General features: G+C 40.6%; 1 protein-coding gene across 2 annotated transcripts in view; it reads right to left on the bottom strand.

The window, feature by feature from the left end:
* The window catches only part of ccdc88c (coiled-coil domain containing 88C), a 71,371-nt gene extending 49,903 nt beyond the window's left edge, over nucleotides 1-21,468 (bottom strand). For both annotated transcript variants that reach the window (XM_072458149.1, XM_072458150.1), the window contains exons 1-3: nucleotides 21,365-21,468; nucleotides 17,514-17,626; nucleotides 12,499-12,607 (exon numbers count right to left, since the gene is read on the bottom strand). In XM_072458149.1, the coding sequence (XP_072314250.1) occupies nucleotides 12,499-12,607; nucleotides 17,514-17,626; nucleotides 21,365-21,424 (282 nt within the window). In that variant the 5' untranslated portion in view covers nucleotides 21,425-21,468. The remainder of the gene's footprint in view (nucleotides 1-12,498; nucleotides 12,608-17,513; nucleotides 17,627-21,364) is intronic.
* Between the last annotated feature and the right edge of the window lie 3,386 nt (nucleotides 21,469-24,854).

Raw genomic sequence — 24,854 nt, 5'->3', positions numbered from 1 at the left:
AGTCTTCGCCGAAGTCTCCTGGACACAAACAACCCCCGCGGAGCTTTATGAGCCGCGTAACGAGCCATTGTGTCATGACGTCCTCTCGTTTTACAAAAGGCCAACAAAACGAGCCGGCGGTTTCCAACGGGTCGAGCTCGGGAGAAGATACGATTTCACCGCCGCCGTAAAGAGGACGGTAACGCGAGACCCGAGTTCAGCCACGCACAAACACAAAACGACTGAATAAAACATGCGAGCGGAGGAGCAGATGTCCGTAGGAGGAAAAACGTACATGTTTTAGGGTGAGACCTGGTTTAGACTTGGGTAAGGTCGGGTTTATGAGCATCGGCACAAGCTAAAATAAGTGACAAGGCAAGTGCAAAGACGCTTGGTGGATGATTAAAGCTCATTTTAGTTCATTTTGGCGATACATTTCAAGGTAAACGGTCATTTTCACATGTATAACAGTCACAATAATTACTATATTATGTGCACGTTTTATTTGCATTAACAGAAGATTTTTCTCTCTATAATTGCCTATAACTAAGCCTTTTGCAAACAGCGCCCACTGTTGACCTCCGGGTGCCGTCCCTGCCTCTTCTCGTGTTCCGTGTAGTACCAACAGGTCAATAAAGTCCGCATCAATGCCGTGTTTTGCATTTGCACACGAGAGGAGCGAGCGGGGGGACGCTAATGAGTCTTTGCACGCGCTGCAATTGTCCCCACGTGTCCGCGAGCAACGCGCACCTTGGACAAATAAGAAAAGGTGAAACAAAAGCCGACCCACCCGCAAGCGGCACTGCAGGGCCCTGGCAGTACCAACTCCAGAGGGACAAGACCGTGTGCGAACAATAATACGATTAATTTATTCATTTGTTTCTTGTGATATTTTCTGTAACAATACATCGCAATTAGGGATGTCACAATATCAAATTTTGGTGTTATTGTGAAAAAACAACAACGATTTAACGATTATTGAGACTGCGAAACCTGTGAAATCTTAAATTTTCTTTAATTCTCGTGGTCTGACGGGACCAAATTTAACTTGCTGACAAAATAAAGTTAAATGTGACAAAAAATAGCAAGATACAAAAGTCAATTACATTAAGGTCTATATTTTGGATGATAGATTGAACAAAAAAAAGACTTAATTTTGCCTCTAAAACTGGTCACGATAATTTTTATTTTTATTTTTATGAATATATTGTGACCTGAATAATCACAATTATCGATCAGCCTCTTGACATCCCCAATCGCAATTCAAAACCTCATCATTGTGACGGGCCTACCTTAACTTTAACACTTCAAACGTCCAGAATAAAAGGCCATATTTTGGTCCAGAAACATTAAACTATGACATATACTGTATTTTCAAGACTATAAGTTGCACCTTTTTTCATAGTTTGGCCGTCTTATACTTCGGAGCGACTTATGTGATATTATTCGTTATTTTCAAACTAGCAACCGCATTTCACATGTTGATTATTTTCACACTGACGACCACAAGAGGGCGCTCTAGGCTCTAAGCGACGCAGAAGAAGAATCTGCACTTCCTCTACCTCTGGAGTTTGTGGAGTTGTTTAGAAGTGACACAGAGGAAGAATTCAGTGGATTTAGTGATTTGGGGTAAAACTGATGCTTTGGTAAACTTGTTAGCATGTTCTTTATGCTATAGTTATCTGAATAACTGTTCATATGTTACGTTAACATACCAGACACTTACCACAGTTCTGTCTGTGCCTCATGTAGCTGAAGGTGTTAGCATCTTGTTCTCGGATTTTATCAAATACATTTCCCAAAAAATTGCAACTTATACTTCAGTTTGACTTACATGTGTTTTTTTCTTCTCCATTATGCATTTTTTGGCTGGTGCGACTTATACTCCGTAAAATACGGTCACCCTGGTCATGCTGACTATATTCATACGACTGCCGTGTCGAAGCACTTTTACACCAGCACATAAAGCTCGATACAGCTTGTGTTCTGTGGATCTGTGTCGTTTCTCCCGCGGCGACGCTCTGAATTTAAACCGACAGCGATCCAATACAGCGCTGACCCATTTAAAAACACGCACGTGGCCCACAGAAGGCACGGGTCCATGGCCCACTAACACACTGGGCTCCACGTCTAATCCCGGATCAATATGGCAAAGAGCGAGATCAAAGTTTAACCGCACCAGGTCTTTTCGTGGCGGCGCCCGGCTGCACCTCGTTAAAGACGTGATCATGACATCGTCCTTTTGGCGGTATTTAGTGTAAACAATAACACGTTATTGTAGAGTCTGTTTGTCGTAAAGCGCGGTATTGATTTCAAACGACTGAATAATAGATAAAGGTCGATTGACTTTCTGTTCGAAACGGAAGAGCTGGGAAGCCCCGCCTTTTTTTTCAACGACTGCGTGACATTTTTTAGCTCTACACTCATGACTCGGAGTGCGGATTAAACTAGTAATCACACGTACAGCGGGAACGTAGTCATATTATGATTAAAAGCTGATAAAAGTTGCGTAAAGTTTCCCCTTTAAAAACAGCACTAAACGAGAACAATTTACAGTACAGCCGCAATATTACAAAATGTTTTATCCTAGCCACAGTATATGCAAGTCTAATATAGCATTGTCACTGTACTAAAATGTAAAACTCAACTCCATTAACAAGGGAAAAAGCGCAATACTGACTTTGATACCGCAAAACGTGCTTTTTTCAGACAACAGAAGGGAATTTTCGACAATTTTCCATTAATATTACCGCCCATTTTTATAGCTTAGATTATTTTATTTGTCATTTTCACATTTCACACAGCCACTACAATTCAGTGCGACATTCAACGTTGTAAAAGTGACATCCAAGTCCAATCAGAGCCTCTGATTTAACCGGCACATCTGCGCTTTTGTTTCCCTGACAATTAAAAAAAAAAGTAAATCAATGTCAAAACTTTCATTCCACACAACTCTAGTGGACTAATCAGTGCAAAGGGAGCAGCGGGTCAAACGTGTAGGAGGGAGTCACTGTAACATGGCGGACGTCTATGTTTTTTCATTTATTTATTTCCACGTTTTGATGCATAAATCCGCCGGGGAAATTGTTTTGTTCGCCGCCGTCGTGAGACCTCAAAAACAGCGTGCTCATTCCTTCATTCACAGTTACGCTTCTTCTCCTTTTTCAAGTCTTTGTTTTGTGTTGACACGGGAATGTTGGCACTTTCTTTGAACTCGGTGCCGTCAAACTAATCTCGAGGGCCGCGTCTGAACTCTGAACTCTTGACATCATAAAGTGGAATAAACTTCCCAAAAAAGGAAGGTCAATGTCACGGCTGCAACACTGAGATCATATGACACTAGAGCCGTGTTTGCAAACATATATAAAACAATACTTTGTCCTTTAGCAATATGAAATCTGAAATCTATATCAGAGAGAGTGGAATTTATTTTTGTATTTGAAAACCAGCAAAAGAAGTGTTTCACAGTTAATGTTTCAGCGTTCACTCAAATGTTTATCTTCTTAGGAATGAGTCAAATCTAGCAATTTGTTCAAAAATCCCATTTAGATATGAGATCAGAGAACAGCTGGATTACAACCTAAAGTAAAACACTTTAGAAACTACGGCTGCAATAGATTATAAACTTCTGCTTAAGGTCAATACAACAGGTTTGAGTACACAATTATATTCACAAACACTTTGCCTAGTTTACCAGCTTGATCATTTTTGTAAAGTTTATAATTGTACTTCCTGGTTGGAAGCAAATATGACACAGGTAGAGGTAATTCCACAATTGTTGCTTAGCAACCACACAATAACACAATCACACTTAGCCTTACAGTTACACAATACCAGTAGTTATGATTTGACAGACAACTATACCAATGTGTTTTCAATGGTACGTCGCACATTGATGACATCACAGAAGCAGTTGTAGAACTCAGCTCTACTTCCTGTCATTTAAAACTCTTTATTTTTTAAATTGAATGGAAGTAAAACCATGATAAATATTTACCACAGGTTCTGTCTCACCAAACTGCAACTGTAAATGTCTTTATGTTAACTGTATTATACACATCAAATGTGTTCAATATGAACAGTTAATAAATAATTCAATTAAAATATGCATAAGCAAGTGCAAAATCTATACTGCAAAAACCTCAATATTTATGAAAAGGTGTTGTTTATATTTTAGTTCAGTCATAATTGAGGGAACTGTTGGTTTTCAAGCCCCTGTTAAGTTTTGACCAAGTTAAAGTTATAAGTTAAAGAATTTAGTGATTACTGCACGTTTCTCCACAAGTGTTCAAACATAACATGATCATAGACACATCATATTTTCCACACGGCTTCGTTCCCTCGCACCAAACGGCCCCGTGGCGTCGCACCAAGCGGCCCCGTGGCGTCGCACCCACACAAACATGGCAGCGCTCGCCCCGCTCGGGCAGCAGCTCAGTGGGGCGTGCGCTGGTGGGGCAGGACCGGACGATACATGCTCAAAAACATCTCACGGACCCAAGGCTTTGTCCGGCTGTTCCCACGGAAACCAAGGAGGGCCACGAAAACTGGGAAAACGGGAACGAGACCAGAAACGGCTAAAGACGGACTGCTAAAGTTACATCGAGACAATAAAAGTGCCTCTGCGTTTCACAGGAGCCAGAACACAAACGGGAAGGTCTTTACTTTAAAATACTAGAAACAGACAAGGGAAGATGCACAAAAGAGAAAAATAACACTCCTTTAGTGCGGAGTAAAAGGTTTGTGCAGTACGTTTTAGTCTGATGTGGATAAACGTATTAACTACAAAGTCACAGTGACATTTTTAAAAGTAAGAATATTCTAAAAGGGAACAGGAAATAACTTTATCTTTCAATCTATTCAAACTAATATTTGCCATGAGTGAAGAGCATGTTTCACAAAGACTCATTTCTTATTCTGTTGCACCATGACAGAGAAACTACTGTCCGGGTTAGTCACAGGGTTCAGAGTTCACTGTGTTACTGTGTCACTTACTAAAAGTAGAATCAATAGTATTTGAACTTTAAGCCGCTACAGATTTAGAAAAAACAAAATGTTTCGACTCTCATCCAAGAGTCATTGTCAATTTGCGAATTTAGACTGGGAACTCAGATATTTATATTTCATATTTTTAGTTTTTTCTAAAACTGAGTCCAGATGACTTCAACTGAATCTTTTTCTACAATGGAACTCTCCTGGACGAATGAGGGATTACACCGACAGATTTAAGCCGCTACTTTTTTCCCACTGTAGAAGAAGACGTCAGTGGAAGCACTGTCCAGGGGACACGACGTGTTTTCTATATTTTAAGCTTCAAAACGCTGTGTGTTTTATTACAGACTCACCCTAACCGTCAGTCTCATATTCACAGAGAAATGAGTCTAATGAAGAAGTGAATCTAGACGCAGCGAAACGCAAAGACACACGTGGAGCGTGGACATGTGATATACAACGGTCTGCAGTTTAGAACCTTGCCCAGACCTGACCCATGAGTCACAAGACAAGTATCACTACCATGGACCATATTTCTGTGTAAATATCTCATGTTACAACGTCACACTCACTGGATAAGTACGAGCTCAGGAGCAGATGAACCAGATGTAAAGACACAGACACACGTGAGTAATCTACCGAGCTAAAATGTACAATACAGACAAAACAATCACTCAAGTAACAGTATATTTCACAAATTTATTTTAAACTGCATTTCGAGATTAAATGTCTGTTCTTGGTCTTGGATTTTATCAAATAAATTTCCAAAAATGCAACTTATACTCCAGAACGACTTATTTGTTTTATTTCTCCCCTAGTCTGCATTTTTTGGCAGGTGCGATTTATACTCCGGAAAATACGGTAACATTCAATCTATTTATCTTAGTTTTACAGAGGTTAAGGTTATGGTACACACTATTGTCCCTGTAGACGAATGTGTCCAGTGAATTTGACCCGTACACTTCAGTGCCGCTGGGGCGTCGGCGACACATCTCCATCTTTGTACTAGACTTGGGTCGGGAGTTGCATGTTTTGTGTTGGGAAACGGGAGCGTCCGGAGGAAACCCGCCCGGACACAGCGAGAAACACGCAAACTCCAAACAGAAAGGTCTGGACCGGGAGAACGACTCGACCATCGCATCACAATGTAAGCTGCAGAACAATTCAACTCTTCTATAATCACTAGTGTGCAAACTACAACTCCAAACATCTGATCATTGTGGTTCTGGACCACCGGACACTCCAAAGAAATGCACATTTCCATCGCAAACATATCAAGAGTGTTTGATGCCAACGTGTACAAGACTAAAACGGGTGATTACAGACAAACTGCCCAACCATTTAATCATGTTTTATTATAAAACCACTGACAAAAAAACAAGGCGGCATAATTATAAGATCTCGTTGGTATGAGAACAATACATTGTGTGATTCTGAAGGGGAAAATACTTCGGTGTATTCTCTTTATGAAGTCGTCATCATGTTTAAAAAAAGAAAAGACACATTATGGGTTTTTTCTGGTGTAACATCTACAACCCGCAATATTCTTTTAAATATAAATTGAAGAACAGTGCAGTATATTCGAGTAACGTATTTTCCAGACTATAAGTTGCACCTTTTTTCATAGTTTTGGCCGGGGTGCTACTTATACTTATACTTATGTTATTTTCACACTTGCAACTGCATTTCATACTCCAGTGCGACTTATATATGTTTTTTTCTTCTCTATTATGCATTTTTTGGCTGGTGCGACTTATACTGCAGAAAATACGGTACCTGTGATGCATTGCCATTACTGCAGGTGGATAACAATGACCAATACCTGCACGAATCGATCAAAACAGAACAGAAAACGTTATACGATTTGTCAAACTACGCCTGCTTCAATCTGGCTGAATTACATCAAAATAAAAAAAAACTTTGACAGCTTTGGTAAACAATAACTCGACCATCCAACCAACTGCAGAACTTTATTTCTAAACTGAAAGATATTTACTTTGTCATCCAGTCGGAAAAACCCAGCTCGGAGGCTAAAGCGTTATCCAGTACACGGGAGGGCTCAGGTTACCACGGGGAACAGAAGGGAGATGACGGTCCCTCCCTCCTCTCTCTCTCTCACACACACGCACACGCACACGCACACACACACACACGCACTCACAGTTGTTTGGTGTGTAGCGGGGGGGATAAACAGGGTTGCTCTTGGGGTATAGGGTCTCTTGGGACGAGTGCATCTAATTAGGAGAAAGCCAACGCCCCGAGACTCATCGCGGGACAGCTGGACGCACAGGGGGAACGAGAGGTTCGCCGAATCACATTATGGACGGACAGAAATCTGATTATTGTCCCGTTTCTGGAGGAGAGTTAAAGGGTGAACTGACGTGGCGAAGATGGAAATGAAAGCGAAACATGTCAAAGATGGAAATAATTGTTTTGAAGTCCACTGAACTTTGACTTCCAAGCACGACTGTTTCTTTTGTGCACGGAAACACAAATATTTGATCTAATTATAGAGTTATTTGGTTATTCTAGGCATCTGATTCTTCTACACTGGCAGCACTGATAAACTCTGTGATGTGTAGCTTAGTGTTTTAATACAGTTTTTATTCAACAAGCACAGATATCCAAATGTTAGAAAGTCAATACCTTGATTTTTATGTTTTATGCTTTTTAAGGGCTTTTCCGTTTAAGCACCCTCTGCGCAACTATTAGCATTTTACAATCTCATCTATACATGTTCTCTACAATCACATTTCTGAGAAGATGATTCCTCATTTAATTCATATTTTCACACTTGCAACCGCATTTCATACTCCAGTGCGACTTATATATGTTTTTTTCTTCTCTATTATGCCTTTCTTTGGCTGGTGCGACTTATACTCCAGTGAGACTTATAGTATTTTAAATCAAAAAGGGCATGCATTAAAGAAAAACAATTGAAATATAGGACAAAAATAAGCTTACTAAGTACACAAAATGCAGTTAGGATAAATACATTTTGAATTATGCTAAAAATTATACAAATCTAATTGCAGAATAGCACATCCTTATGTTTATAATTTCACTTCCCGTTTGTAATCGATGACATCACACTAAGAAATTACCCAGGAACCTCATCTAATGTCACCATTTTTTAAATTTGGCAAACGAAAATATATGAAAGCAACTTTATCTTGTTGAATTCATGTTTAGAGAGTAAAAAAAGTCATTTCTTTGTGTGGAATGAGAAATGTCCCTAGTGTGATGTCACTTCCTGTCATTTTCAACAGATTTTTCAAAGTTTTCTCCACAAATATCTGCTCGATCGGTGTAAAACTATAATTTATATGTACAACAGGTATAAACACACCAAATAAAGTCAGAATTAGAACATCGTAAAAACCTGTGATGGGCACTTTAAAACAAAAACTTTTCCCGTAACTTCCTTTTCCTTCATTTTACAAGTGCAGGCCAAAGTACACGAGCGTACTATAAACGTGTGCGGGTGAAGTCGGTGTTTTTAATGTCACAGATTAACCATCACGGACAGATTAACCCCACCGTGCCCAGAGTGACCCACTTCCGAGCGTGTGCCCATTAACACACGTCTACTGGGTTTACTGTGTTTACTGGTTTACCGTGTCTGGGACGAGACAAAGATTCTTATATAATGTCCAAGTATTCACTCACTGCCTTCTATTATCGAGTAAATATGACATAAGTGATTTAGAGTTGTCGGAAATAGGTGTGGGTAATGAGCAAAATGGACAAAACTATAAATGTGCTTTGGATTCTCCCTTTTAGTGTCAGAAACGTGATGAAATGTGTCCTTAAATGTCGTGTTCAGGTTCAAATATTGCACCGAAATGGAACAATTAAAGAGCGTATGACGGAGTAGACCTCCGCATGGGGCTAAAATGAAGTGAGGGGTGGGAATTGTCACTTGTTGATGACATCACAGAGGGATTCCGGAGATTTTCCACTTTTGTTTTTCAGTTTTCAGTCACAAACTGCAACTTGACTGATGTAAAACTGTGATAAATATTTAACAAAAGGACTATTCTGCCAAATTTAGTAATAATTAGAAACACGTGAGCACCTGTTATAGGCACTTTAAAAGGGGGCGTATTAGGTTGAAAATTTACGATGAAAATAATATAAAATAATTATCTATGCTATGATCAGTTTACACCCTTGTTTGGAAGATTATACGGTTCCTTTCATTTTCTTTCAACTTCTTTTACAGTTTTTTATCTGCACTTTTCTCATTATATAGACTATTTACTCAATAATCAAATTAAGCATGAATTAATCTGATATCAATTCAATTATCTAGTGGAGATATCGCCCACCACATATATTAAATTATGATTTTGACACAAATTTGATACAGATTTAGAAACGGAAAACAAAATAATCATTCAAAAACTTTCAAAATGCAATTTCAGAAGTTAATTGAGGCTGAAGGTGCTCATTTGTTATTGAGGGAACACGTTTATAAGACAAAATAAAAAGAAAGCACTCTTCATGTAGCAGCAAAATAAAATAAAAGCTTTAAAAACGTTTATTGATGCGATACGTTTCAGTGTCGATACTTGAGATTAATATCAAGTTTCGATGCTAGTTTTAGTATCAGTTAATTTACTTAATAATGATCTTAGTTAGTTGTAAAACCATTTCAAACGTACACTTTGAAGTTCAATGGTAAATAATACTAAGCATGGATGTATGGGATTCCTCTATTTAGTTTCGATTACACAAAGCAGCGCATTAATCAGTCTCATTACTGCTGGAATCGCCTAATGCAATAAGACCAGGGCCAGAACTGTGCGACGCTCGGTGCCAGGGCGGACTTAACACACAATCTGGCCCCGTTCACAGGCCAAATATTAAATGACAACAACTGCATGCAACAGGCCACACGGCGACATAACTGAGCGGGGCGGAGCAGGGGCAAGAGCAGGGGCAAGAGCAGGGGCAAGAGCAGGGGCAAGAGCAGGGGCAAGAGCAGGGGCAAGAGCAGGGGCAAGAGCAGGGGCAAGAGCAGGGGCAAAACCAGGGGTAAGACCAGGGCAAGACCAGGGGCAAGACCAGGGGTAAGACCAGGGCAAGACCAGGGGCAAGACCAGGGACAGACTAGGGCAAAACAAGGGCTGAACCAGGGCAAATCTGGGGCAAAATCTGGGGCAAAACCAGGGGCAAAACCAGGGGCAAAACCAGGGGCAAAACCAGGGGCAAAACCAGGGGCAAAACCAGGGGCAAAACCAGGGGCCAAACCAGGGGCCAAACCAGGGCCAAACCAGGGGCCACCAGTATACCCCTCGTATCCTGGCGAGAACTCAAAAAAGGCCGTGGCTGCAGAGTCGCGGCGCGGTCAAATAACCCAGCAGTTTCAGGAGCCGCGGCACTGCCATATAGCCTCATGGCTAACACTAACTCTAACCCTAACCTTAACCCTAACCTTAACCCTAACCTTAACCCTAACCTTAACCCTAACCTTAACCCTAACCTTAACACTAACCTTAACCCTAACCTTAACCCTAACCCTAACCCGGCGCGGTCAAATAGCCCAGCAGTTTCGGCCGCGCGCCGCGGCTCTGTAGACACTCCCCCCAAAAAATCAACAGCTTCTGAGCTTCTTATGTGCAGTTTTTGAGCCAGATATTAGATTAGAGCGACATAAGCGAGATAAGCTATGACATTAGACATGGTCGCATTACATAAAAGGGTATTTATATGTGTTCCTGTTTAATTCAATTATGTTCATATACATTGCTTTTATTTAAATTAAAATTAGGCCTGGACCATTGATTAAATTTAATTTTCTTATAATAAAATAAATAAATAAATAAATAAACGTTTGACCTATTTAGAATGGCTTTTTTTTGTCAATAAGATCTGCTTTTAATACACTTTATGATAAAAATAAAATAAATAAAATATAAGCGCGATATTTTTTGTCAATAAGATCTGCTTTTAATACACTTTTTGAATACACTTTCTAAAATAAATAAAAAATAAATAAATAAATAAAGTAAATAAAAATAGAACTCTTTTTGTTTTTCACCAGTCACAATTATTTTTCTAAACACAATATGTTGCGTTCATTTGCAGAAAGACCATATCATAGGAGGGTTGAAGGTTCGAAGTGTGTCATTGTGCCTTTAGGCGAGACACTTTAACGCTGATAATTGATAATTTGATAATCGCCTTAAAAAACAAAAGTTATTCCCATCTTTTTTGTCAATGTCTGTTCTACTGCACATTTCCATCTGTGGTTTTCAATATCAATCCAGAGTTATCAAGCGACCTCATCACTGATCGCTTCCACACGCCGTCATCTATATCGCATTAGACACAGGAGCGCGTACTGTACATCGTTGTATTTACAGTTATGGATGAGAAGGAGGACTTGTCAGAAGATTCACACATGACCCTGTAAACCACAACGCACACTGTGCATCCACCTTCAGGCCAGCGACATCAGCTGAGCATAAAGCCACCACTGTCTGCAAGCGAGCGTCGAGACGGAAAGGACCGGAGACGCGGAGAAACGCCGGTCAAAAACGGACTCGAAGGCGGAGTCGAAACGTGTCGGGCCGCAATTGACCAAAGCAATTAAAAACGTGGCCTTTTCATCGATTAGTTGATTAAAAAAGGGAGCAAAGAGATGTGCTAGAAGAGCTCTTTTTCCATACATCCGACCCGAAACGCACACAAAAGACAGCAAAAATGTGTAAGTTCACGACATATTTCGACTAAGTAAATAGAAAAGCGCCAAGATGTTGCGCATTTAGATGTAAAGTTGAACTAAACTCCGGCTAAACTAAACTCCGGCTAAACTCCGGCTAAACTCCGGCTAAACTCCGGCTAAACTCCGGCTAAACTAAATTCCGGCTAACCTCCAGCTAAACTAAAATCCGGCTAAACTAAAATCCGGCTAAACTAAACTCCGGCTAAACTAAACTCCGGCTAAACTAAACTCCGGCTAAACTAAACTCCGGCTAAACTAAACTCCGGCTAAACTAAACTCCGGCTAAACTAAACTCCGGCTAAACTAAACTCCGGCTAAACTCCGGCTAAACTCCGGCTAAACTCCGGCTAAGCTCCGGCTAAGCTCCGGCTAAACTCCGGCTAAACTCCGGCTAAACTCCGGCTAAACTCCGGCTAAACTCCGGCTAAACTCCGGCTAAACTAAACTCCGGCTAACCTCCGGCTAAACTAAAATTCGGCTAAACTCTGGCTAAACTAAACTCCGGCTAAACTAAACTCCGGCTAGACTCCGGCTAGACTCCGGCTAGACTCCGGCTAAACTCCGGCTAAACTAAACTCCGGCTAAACTCCGGCTAAACTAAACTCCGGCTAACCTCCGGCTAAACTAAACTCCGGCTAAATTCCGGCTTGGCTAAACTCCGGCTAAACTCCGGCTAAACTCCGGCTAAACTCCGGCTAAACTCCGGCTAAACTCCGGCTAAACTCCGGCTCACTGTGCCGTTCTGTTGATGTTTTACTTGGTAAATCAGATACTGTAGTTTGTAGTGGTTTTACCTGGTAGTAGGTCCTGATGTGGCGCACGAGCACGGTGAGGTTGTGGAGCCGCAGGGCCACGTCGTTGTTCACGTTTTTGCTCAGCCTCTGGTGGGTGGGGCTTGGGTCGCTGGAGACGCACAAAGAAACAAAAACACATAATTTGAGTTTATTTATTTTGAAAACACCTATTAGGAGGAAGCAGATCATACTACATAATACTACACAATAATACATACTAATCATAATTCATAGATTAATTCAAAGTAATAAAGCAATTTTGACAGAAAGGCCCGGAAAACTATATTGTGAATGTTGAATAAAAATGTTAAAAAATCAATATTAATAATAAAATAAATGCTGCAAAAGGAGCTCATTCAAAATTAACTTGACACATTTAAAAAACGTGTTTTATCACATTTGTATTGGCTTGATTGTCTTTATTATTTTTATTATTATTATTATTATTATTATCGTCTGAAAAAATATAGAGATACAGTATACATTTTTGTCAATTTAGCACACCACTACAAACCATTTGAACAGTTTTATTATTCCATTTGTTATTTAATCCCAACAGTGTAAAAGCATTAGTGAAAATATCTGAAAAATGAGAGTGATGATGTTAAATAACATGTTGAAAGGCATTTAATTGGATGAGAACTATAAAAAGAAAACACTGTCATGTTTCAACAAGAGTGAGGAAAGGATCCAAGTGGAGCTAATAATAATAAGAAGAATAATACATCTTAGTTGACACTGAATACATGTCAGAAATGTGCAGAAATGCCTCTAGTGTGAAAGTTGTGGTTTAATCCACGTTCATGTATTCATCTGACGGGCTCCACATCGACCAGCACAAATCGTGTCTCTGTTCAGGGGCCACTATTGTGAGTCTGAAGGGTTTAAGAGGAGAGGGCTGGCTCCATGTTTGGCCTGTGTCAGACTCATTAGCATTTAAACAGACGGGTGGGGGGTCTGGAGGGGTCTGGAGGGGAGCGGGGGGGGAGAGGGGGCCGTCTGACCCACTGTGAGGCTGTCAATGACGTCAGATCAGTGTCACCAGCCAATTCACTCCAACTGGAGAGAGAAGAACAGCAGGGACTTTCCAATGCACCCCTCAACAACCCTTCAAACCACACTCACCCCTCAACAACCACACTCACCCCTCAACAACCACACTCACCCCTCAACAACCACACTCACCCCTCAACAACCACACTCACCCCTCAACAACCACACTCACCCCTCAACAACCACACTCACCCCTCAACAACCACACTCACCCCTCAACAGCCACACTACCACTGTCACTACCACTACAGTAATACTATTATTACCACTGCTGTTGTTCCTACCACTACACTGCTGCCGTTACTTGTTACTACCTCTGTTACTACCACTACTCTAATGCTGTTACTACCACTGTTACTACCACTTCTCTAATGCTGTTACTACCACTGTTACTACCACTTCTCTAATGCCGTTACTACCACTGTTACTACTACTTCTCTAATGCCGTTACTACCACTGTTACTACCACTTCTTTAATGCCGTTACTACCACTGTTACTACCCCTTCTGTTCAACCTCTACATGTTGCCGTTGGGTCAGTTGATACGCAGTGAAAATGTGTCCCATCATAATTATGCAGACGACACTCAGATCTACGTTTCACTGTCGGCAGGTGACTATGGACCAGTAGATTCACTCTGTCACTGCATCCAACAGATCAGTGTGTGGATGCAAAACAACTTTCTCCAGCTGAACTCAGACAAGACTGAAATAATCGTTTTTGGCCCACAGAAACAAAGAGAAAGTGTTAGCGGTCACCTCCAGAGTCTCGCTCTAAAACCTACAAACCAAATTAGAAATCTGGGGGTAATAATGGACTCAGACTTGAAATTTAATAGCCACATCAAATCAATAACATCAGCAGCTTTTTACCATCTAAAAAACATTGCCAAAATTAAAAATATAGTGTCAAAACCAGATTTAGAGAGACTTATCCATGCGTTTGTCTCCAGTAGATTAGACTACTGTAACGGCCTGCTCACTGGTCTCTCCAAACGAGCTGTAAAACAGCTGCAGTACATCCAGAACGCTGCTGCTCGGGTCCTGACTAGAACCAGGAAGTATGATCACATTAGTCCTGTTCTCAGGTCTCTGCACTGGCTCCCTGTGGCTCAGAGAATAGACTTTAAAGCAGCTCTGCTTGTGTACAAGTCTCTCCATGGCCTAGCACCAAAGTACATCTTGGACATGTTAGTGCCATATGAACCATCTCGGACTCTGAGGACCTCAGGGACCGGCCTCCTGCTGGTGCCCAGAGTCAGGACAAAACATGGGGAATCTGCGTTTCAGTTTTATGCCGCTAAAATCTGGAACAGTCTTCATGAAGATGTGAGACAGGTTCTACTCTGACAATGTTCAAATCTAAGCTAAAAACAGTTTTGTTTAGCTGCGCATATGACTGAAAGGATTTTTTCTTTGCACTCTTCTCTTTTGTTTGCGATTTTATTAGTTTAGAAAATCAGTTGGATTGATAATTTTTAATTTAGTTAATTTTATTGTATTTCTGTTTCTGTCATTTCTTTGTGATTTGAATGCATTTTTCCTGCTGTAAAGCACTTTGAATTGCCTTGTGTATGAAATGTGCTCTACAAATAAACTTGCCTTGCCTTGCCTTGCCACTTCTCTAATGCCGTTACTACCACTGTTACTACCACTTCTCTAATGCTGTTACTACTGCTGCACTGCTACTGTTACTTGTTACTACCGCTACACTAGTGCCGTTACTTGTTCCTACCGCTACACTAGTGTCGTTACTTGTTACTACCGCTACACTAGTGTCGTTACTTGTTACTACCACTACACTAGTTTCGTTACTTGTTACTACCGCTACACTAGTGTCGTTACTTGTTACTACCACTACACTAGTGTCGTTACTTGTTACTACCGCTACACTAGTGTCGTTACTTGTTACTACCACTACACTAGTGTCGTTACTTGTTACTACCGCTACACTAGTGTCGTTACTTGTTACTACCACTACACTAGTGTCGTTACTTGTTACTACCGCTACACTGCTGCCGTTACTTGTTACTACCGCTACACTAGTGTCGTTACTTGTTACTACCACTACACTAGTGTTGTTACTTGTTACTACCGCTACACTAGTGTCGTTACTTGTTACTACCGCTACACTAGTGTCGTTACTTGTTACTACCACTACACTAGTGTCGTTACTTGTTACTACCGCTACACTAGTGTCGTTACTTGTTACTACCGCTACACTAGTGTCGTTACTTGTTACTACCGCTACACTGCTGCCGTTACTTGTTACTACCGCTACACTAGTTTCGTTACTTGTTACTACCGCTACACTAGTGTCGTTACTTGTTACTACCGCTACACTAGTGTCGTTACTTGTTACTACCGCTACACTAGTGTCGTTACTTGTTACTACCGCTACACTAGTGTCGTTACTTGTTACTACCGCTACACTAGTGTCGTTACTTGTTACTACCGCTACACTAGTGTCGTTACTTGTTACTACCGCTACACTAGTGCATAATCCTCATGCCCCTCCTCCTTTAACCCACTTTCCATTGACCCCCTGAGCTCCTAATCACGCCCCAGTCACAACAGCCCACATATGAATGAAAACAGAACAATAGCCCAAGATTAGAATTGTTTCAGTCAAGAAACATATGAGCGTTTGGTCTGGAGCAGGAAGGGTTAAAGAGGAAGAGACATAAACAGCAACAAGTAGAAGGAGTTAGAGGCCGATCAATATGTTTTACAGCCGATATTTATGACCGATGAGTTTGGCTCAATGCAAAGAGTTAGGGTTTAGTTATTTTGATATAAATAATCATATCTGTTTATTTCTGCATACATCAGGAAGAGACTTTTAAAGGACTAATGTGTGGATCTGGTTTCATTCAGATCTAAAGCGGTGTTTTCAATTGATCCACCACATCACCCAATGCCTAGTAACACAATTATCCTGGCAATAATAAATAATAATAATTATGATGACAATAATATCACGACATTTATTAAAATTGCTGCCCTTAGATGTGGGCAATATATCAAAATGTGGATAATATTGCGAGAGTAAAGTAAAAAAGTGTAGTAAAAAAGAATAATATATCGTTATCTGTAATAATATATATTTTTGGCAGTATCTGCCATTCCTAATGGAAATATAGACATAAAGTACTTAAGTAAAAAAGACAATAATAATTCAAATGAAGTTCCATGTACATGTACCACTACAGTAGAAATGTAAATGTGATCAGAGAAAACAACAATAATCTAGGAGGGAACATGTGGTGTTTTTTTCAGCACAATCTGGTGCTAAAAATGGAGATTATCTTTACTGGTAATTATCAAAATAATACAAAATGTCGCAAGATTGATTATCGTCTACATTTATTAATCACAATGAACATTATTATACATGTATTGTCCCATCCCTACTGGTTACCAAAGGTTTTTATCCAATTTTGGCTGTAACTAAGAATTATTTTAGCAGTCAACAAGTTAAAGGATTATTTCTATTATTTCATCTACAATCAAATAAAAAGTTGAAATATTCAAACAGAGAATATAATTGAATTTGAATTAAGTGCACGATCCTGTTGGTTCACCCAGGCTTTACCTTTGCACCTCCCGCTTTATTGCTCGTATAATTTTAAATAAACTGGTCCATTATATTTAAATTGTCCTCTGCGTTTGTCATTTGTAAAAAGAAAAAAAGAAAAGAAAGAAAAGCCTGAGCCAAATTTAAATCCAAAACCAACTTTACAACTTAGCACGTGCCGTAAACCCATTCATTTACTCTACGTTCTGGCTGCTCCTGCGCCGCACATCTGCCCCTGACGTCTTTAACCTGAAAGCGGCTCAGTTAGGATGTGGTCGCGCGCAAAGACAAGACAGGAAGCGCACGATTAACCCTTTTCACCGCTCGAATACTCGTCCCAGGTTCTAAGCGCTTGCAAACTGCATCTGCTCGCCCGCGCTACTCACATTTGAGTCATGATTTTGTGCAGGAAAACGCCGTCGACGAGCTCCATGAACATCCCGACGCGGTCCTCGGACGCAGCCTCTTCGCTGGACGTCAGAGGGCCGAGAGTCCGCACCTGAAGAAAGACAAAAAGTCAAGAACGTAAACAGAGAAAGGACAATGCGTCGCCCGATTTAAAATATTTCAATATTAAATCGATAGGAAAATAGGACTATAAGTCGCACCTTTTTTCATAGTTTTAGTGCGTCTTATACTTGTATACTTATACTCCAGAGCGACCTAAATGTGATATTATTTGTTATTTTCACATTTGCAACCGCATTTCATACTCCAGTACAACTTTTTTTTTCTTCTCTATTATGCATTTTTGGCTGGTGCGGCTTATACTCCAGAAAATACGGTAGTAGATGGTAAAAATTGCATTGTTTTACCTCACCAACTCCAACTGTCCGTCCTATATATCCAGATAATTCTAAAACTATTTAAAAAAAGATCCAGTTTTGCCATATTTCTTCTTTAAATGAGTAGCTAGTTTTATACAAGTTTAATCCAAGGACACTTTACAATCCGATGCGGAGTGAATGTTTATTGCGTCGTGTATAAATTTACCGTATTTTCCAGACTATAAGTTGCAACCGAGTATAAGTCGCACCAGCCAAAAAATTCATAATAGAGAAGAAAAAAACATGTATAAGTTGCACTGGAGTATGAAATGCGGTTGGCAAGTGTGAAAATAATATCACATATAAGTCGCGCCGGAGTATAAGTATATAAGTATAAATATAAGTATAAGTCGCACCCCGGCCAAAACTATGAAAATAGGACAACTTATAGTCCGGAAAATACATAAGCCTAAAAAAATTCTGTCTCGTTTTGGTCTCGTCTTTGTTTAGTTTTGAGTTTGACGCAGTCCAATTAGTTAAAAAATGTCATTTCGTACGAATCTACCGTCGTGAAATAGTTATCGAACATGTTTTTCCATCCAAACGATCAAACTTCTGCTCCCGAACACGACATTATAACGCGACGGCGGCTTTAAGAGCGTAGTAACGGCTCGCCCGTCGTGCTACTGCATTTTGATCTTCTGCCCACTTGTTTTGGCAGATTGAGGGCTTTCCCTGGAGGCAAAGCTTCCCTCTTTCATTTGCCCAAACCAAACGTGTCCTTAAATCCAGTCTGGGGTCTTGTGGGGAGTGAAAAAATACAGCTAGACCAACACGGACTTGGACGGACAAAGCCAAATATAAGAGTTTTTATATAGATATTCTTACCGACAGCCCAGTGTAGAAGTAATAGTAGTAGTAGCTGTAAGTAGGGATGTCAAAAGTATCAAAAACCAGACACCCGTTGATACTTAAACGAGTATCAAAACTAGATAATCGTTTGAGCAAGTGCCGATACCGAAAGAAACACTTTAAAACAGGACTAAATCGTGCCTTTTGTCGAACGACCGTGAGCTTTATCAGAACTAAAGACGACCGCGATGTTTAATCGCGATGTTTAATAATAAAGAAACTGCTATCGCGCTGCGTTTGTCTGAAACTTTGACCTAAAATGAATGTTTGAATGATTGCCGTGGCATCAGAATCCTTATCGAGAACGGGGTCTATTCCTCAGTATCGGAATAAAGTTTGATATTGTAGTATCGCGGCAGCACTAATCATCGTTCAGTTTATAGTCAATATTTGTTAAGTCATTCAGGCACTACTTAAACAGTGTTGTAATGACCGAAAGGGTTTAGGGTTGATTTTGCCAATTAATCAGTCTTGTGATTATTCTTTCGAGTCGATATATAGTTGTGTAGAAAGTTTAACACCTGTAAATATCAAATTTGACAAGTATGAAGCTAAGATGCTACAGCTTGAGGTTGCCCTGACAGAGTATGTCACGATTCGATTTTAAAAAAAAATCACAAAAGTACCGTATTTTCCGGACATCCCCTTTAACCGTGAGCCTCTAGCGCTGCGTGATACGTCCCCTTTAACCGTGAGCCTCTAGCGCTGCGTGATACGTCCCCTTTAACCGTGAGCCTCTAGCGCTGCGTGATACGTCCCCTTTAACCGTGAGCCTCTAGCGCTGCGTGATAAGTCCCCTTTAACCGTGAGCCTCTAGCGCTGCGTGATAAGTCCCCTTTAACCGTGAGCCTCTAGCGCTGCGTGATAAGTCCCCTTTAACCGTGAGCCTCTAGCGCTGCGTGATACGTCCCCTTTAACCGTGAGCCTCTAGCGCTGCGTGATACGTCCCCTTTAACCGTGAGCCTCTAGCGCTGCGTGATACGTCCCCTTTAACCGTGAGCCTCTAGCGCTGCGTGATACGTCCCCTTTAACCATGAGCCTCTAGCGCTGCGTGATACGTCCCCTTAAAGTATAAGTCACACCCCGGCCAAAACTATGAAAAAAGGTGTGACTTATACTTTAAGGGGACGTATCACGCAGCGCTAGAGGCTCATGGTTATAAATTTACTATACTTATACATTTATACTTGTATACTTATACTCCAGAGCGACTTATATGTGATATTGTTTGTTATTTTCACACTTGCAACTGCATTTCATTCTCCAGTGCAACTTATATATGTTTTTTTCTTCTCTATTATGCATTTTTGGCTGGTGCGACTTATACTCCAGTGCGACTTATAGTCCAGAATATACGGTACACATTTCCTGTGTCGTTTTGACGTAATTCCTGCTTCGTACGAGTCATAAAACATGTTTGCATATTTGGAGTAACGTTCGTAGTCCAGATAACGGTGACTCGATCCCTAAACTGGTACTTTTACCTTGCCTCCGGCGTGTACGTGATCTGCAGCGTCACTTGTGACTCGTTTGTCGATATGTTAATTATGTTTACCAAAGCTCAACAGGGACAGGAAACGAGGTCAGGTAAAAGCAGGAAGTTCACGACCTGCCCGATGCCCTTTGTGACTAGTAAAGAGCCGTGGATTCTATTAAAAACACGCTCCAACACCAACGTTTATGATGCAAAACGCAGAGAAGAGGCTGTTCCTTTGGTGCGGTGATTCAAACGCCTCTGGGAACGACTGCGGCTCGTTTTAGGTGGATTTTGTTTCCGATTAATCGCTCGCCAGTTACTGAGGTCACAGCTCCAGGCTTAAATCAGCTGGAATTACAAGTCAACGCCAAGAATGCAGGCCAGCATATTACAATTTATTAGTGTTTCCCATTGATGCAGGAAACTATGGTGGCAGTGCACAGTCCAAAAATAACCTGAACTACACATTGCAAGTACAAAATTAGACTTTGTTGCACTCTGCCTTAACACAATGCTATAAAAACTGACTAAACTGGTCTAAAATGACAGCCTAAAGACTAAAATATAAGCTGCAAGTCACATTTCAACACCAAAAAACGCATAAAATCATTAAATAATTCAAATAAAATCATTTGAGTCAACTTGTTATCACCTAAATCTGCAGGAATCACTTCTTCCCATAGAATAAATGTACAAAATCCGTTTAAAAATGGGCAAAAACAGAGCGCAAACCTGTTGGGCAAGTGCCTGCAAGACAAGTGGGCAAAGAGTTCATTCAAGCGTGATCAACAGTGCAAAGTGGGGAGTCGCTTTTCAGTCTATTCAGGACAAACCACCGCGTTATGACACCGCAATGACACCGAAAACACGTCAAAATTATAAAAATGCACATTATTTACTGTCTACAGTGGGATATTATGCGTTAACGAGCTTTAAGTCAATCTTTGTTTGAATGCACGCGCACTTTTGATCCCGTTTCAGAACAGACCACAACTTGTTTTGCAACTTAAAACACGAAATACACATTAGAGAGTAAGATATATTGTGATATACGTGTGAATAAACGTGTAAATAAACTTACCCAAACCACGAGCGGCGACTCCATGAACGTGGCCAACATTTCGGACAGCGTAACGTCCATGGCTGCGCGGCATCAAAGACGGGAAAGTGAGCATAAATCCCCCCCGCGCACAAATCAATCACGTCGGTCGGTCAGTCGGTAACAGCCCCCCGGAACAGCTCGTGGTGGGACAGAACAAAGCCGCGCGGAGGACGCATCGGTCTCTCTCCCCCCCGCGCGTGTCCACGACGTCCCCCTGTGCGCAGCCCGCGACTATTGTGTCGGGTTTTTCGTCCGGTTTCCCCGCACAAAACGCCGACTTTTTGATGAAAACGCGCTCCAAAAGACGGTTTGACGCACGTCCGCGCCGCGTGACGTGCCGCGCGGCGTCTCTTTTGTCGGAAAAGTCCGGTTTGCGCGTCCGTTTCCACGAGCAGAAGGTTTAACAACACTTGAGCCCAAACTTCGCCGGGGACAGTTGCTCCGCGTTGTCAAGGATACGCAGCTCGCATCGTAAAGCGCGGAGACGGACGTAAAAAAAAAAGACAACAACAAGTGTTTTCCGATCAATTCCGTGGGAAGTTTTGAATGGAGGGCGTGAAAACGGACGCCATGACTTGGGGGAACGTTTCACGCGGTCCGCGGTAACGTCTCCGTGCTTCTTCTGCCTCTCCGCTGCGCGTTTCTCTCCATCAACCTGACGCCGACGGGGCCGGGGGAGTTTGATTGACAGCCGCGGAGAACCAATCCGCTACGGCGCGACGCGAAAACTTCCGCTTCGGTCGCCTCCCGACAGCCAATCGGGAGCAAGGGAGCTTCCGCGAGGCTGACGTCACCTTCGGACGAAGCGAATCGACCGAAGAGTCGAAGCGAAACAAGAAACCGCTGCGGTAGAGTCAGTGTTTATGAATAAAACACTAAATTAAAGATAGTTTTGTATGAAAGCAACGGTAGTGGACTTGAAAGATATTTATGTATTTTATTTCATCACAGAATTTACGTAATTTTTGTATTTTGTGCATTTTAATTGTAAATGTTATCGAAAGCCAAACATGTACGTTACACAGTCATCTTGCTTTTGTTGTGACTCTTTGGTGTTTGAACAGGTTGTAAACGAGTTGAGATCAAAGGAGCGCAAATGAACAGGTTGAACAATTACGTCCAAATAAAACGCGCAAAGACTCGTCTGAACTTTTAATGAATGATTTTTGCGGTTTGGCTCTGAAGCTCCTTTTAGTAAAAATGCATAAAACGTTATTTGCAGCGGCGGTGGGAAAAACGGGTTTGGAAGTGAAAGCGTGAAGAAGTTCTGGAACCGTCTGCATCAATGAAATGATTAAAGTACTTTAAATGCCATCTACGACTTCCTATGGTTTATTTTTAATTTTACACGAACAACTTACAAACGCAACACAAAGAACTGGACAACAACGCCACCGTATGGACATTCTCTGAAGTTGCATTAAACCTTTAAAATAGCTGTAAAAAGGAATATCTTGACTTTGTACCAAGTTAAAACTATTACTAATTAGAAAAAAAATATTTGGTCAGATATAATTTTTATTCAACACATTTTACGTTGTTGCATTTCTTTATTATACACATTTCATTTTTGTATTTCTTTACTCTATCATATTATTTTGCATTTCTTTATCATTATTTTATTATGATTACTTTGCATTTCTTTACTTTTTTTGCATTTCTTTACTTCATCATTATTATTTTGCATTTCTTTACTTCATCATTTTGTTATTTTACATTTCTTTTACTTTATCATTATATAATTTTTTTTGCATTTTACTTTATCATTATATTTAATTTAGCTTTTTTTTTACTTTATTATATTATTATTCATCATTTAAAGGAAGATTATTATTTCAAAATTAATAAAGTAAATATAAACAAAATATATTGAATTATATTATTAAAAAAGTCAGTTATTAAATCCCAACAGGTCAAACTCGTCAAATCATGACACAAACACCCCTTTATTGAATTATTTGTTGTTCCGTTTTGCAATGTGGCAGCTCCTGGATCAACAAACACAAAACAACCCGACAACCGTCTACGAATCATCTATTTTTTTTTATTTATTGTGAATATTCATACAAAAAGTTGATTCTCTGGAGAACAAGTGACAGGAGAAAGTGGTTTCAATTACATTTACATTCAATAGATAATTCCACCAAACCTTTTCCCCCCCGAACCCACCGTCCCCGTAGCAACGCGGAGGGGGAGTAACCAGGGAGCAAAAAACAGCCGTTCTGCTCTCATAATAATCTATATTTCATTGTACAAATATATATAATGCTCTACACAGTGATACAACAGTGTGGTCAGGCCTACAGTAATAATACTTCATCGTCTTCATGAACAGGCACGCGCGCATTCAATTTCTACACTCGCAAAGTCACACGCACTAAAACAACAATAACATGATAACGTCAGCGCGTTTTAGCTGAGAAATGACCAAACTATAAAACCTACTTTTATCGGCCGTTTCCGGGGCCCGCGATTTGATTAAAGACGAGAATCGAACGTCGTCAGCGTCGTTTCAGAGAGCTCCTGTATCATGCGCCACTCGGGTGTTTTTAATGCAGTTTTTACGTGATTTATGAAGTGAAATGTGTATATTTTCCTAACTGGATATGAAAGTATATTAGTTTGGTATTTCCCCGACTTTAAATCGCACCTTTTTTCATAGTTTTGGCCGGGGTGCGACTTATACTTATATACTTATACTCCGGAGTGACTTATGTGAGATATTATTTGTTATTTTCACAATTGCAACCGCATTTCATACTCCTGTGCAACTTAAATATGTTTTTTTCTTCTCTATTATGCATTTTTTGGCTGGTGCGACTTATACTCTGGTGCCACTTATACTCCGGAAAATACGGTAAACAACAATACAAGAATCGAATGCATTTCTACGTTTGTTCTAACCGATTCTACCGACCGAGTCTTTTGTTTTTTGACACCGTAACTTGCATAATTACCACCTTTTCGATGTCGTGTTCGCTATTCCGATTGCGACTGGTCATCACTAATTAAAACAGCGAATGAAAACAAACGATTGGGCGTAATACGGGAGCTCGAGACGACTGCGCGTGGCGTTTTTGCAGGTCTGACTGTCGCGAGTCGAGATGAAGGACGTGCAAACCTACTAGTGTCGTTTTCTCTTCATATTTAAAGGAATAAAGTCAAATATGTCACATTTTAGTCCGTTTCACACCCATTTCAGACTCGCAGCCGCGTTTGTACGAGTTTAACAAGATTTTTATCATTTTTATCTTCAATTTGAACGACTGAAATGTTCTTAGGATAAAAAAAAAAAAAGCGTTGTAAAAAGAACTGAATAATTAGTCAGAAAAGGTGGCGTCGAGTCATAAATAAAACTGCAAATAAAACTAATATTGTAGTGTTTTTTTTAATAAATCGTCTGATGAAACTCTTAACCGCCCCCTCGCTCGTCTCCATGGAGATGTTGTTGCTACGGCATTAAACGTAA

The sequence above is a fragment of the Eucyclogobius newberryi genome, unplaced genomic scaffold (genome assembly GCF_026437365.1).
Source record: "Eucyclogobius newberryi isolate DKJ021-1_F unplaced genomic scaffold, fEucNew1.0.hap1 SCAF_21, whole genome shotgun sequence".
NCBI lineage: Eukaryota > Metazoa > Chordata > Actinopteri > Gobiiformes > Gobiidae > Eucyclogobius > Eucyclogobius newberryi.
This window is presented reverse-complemented; position numbering and strand designations above follow the sequence as displayed.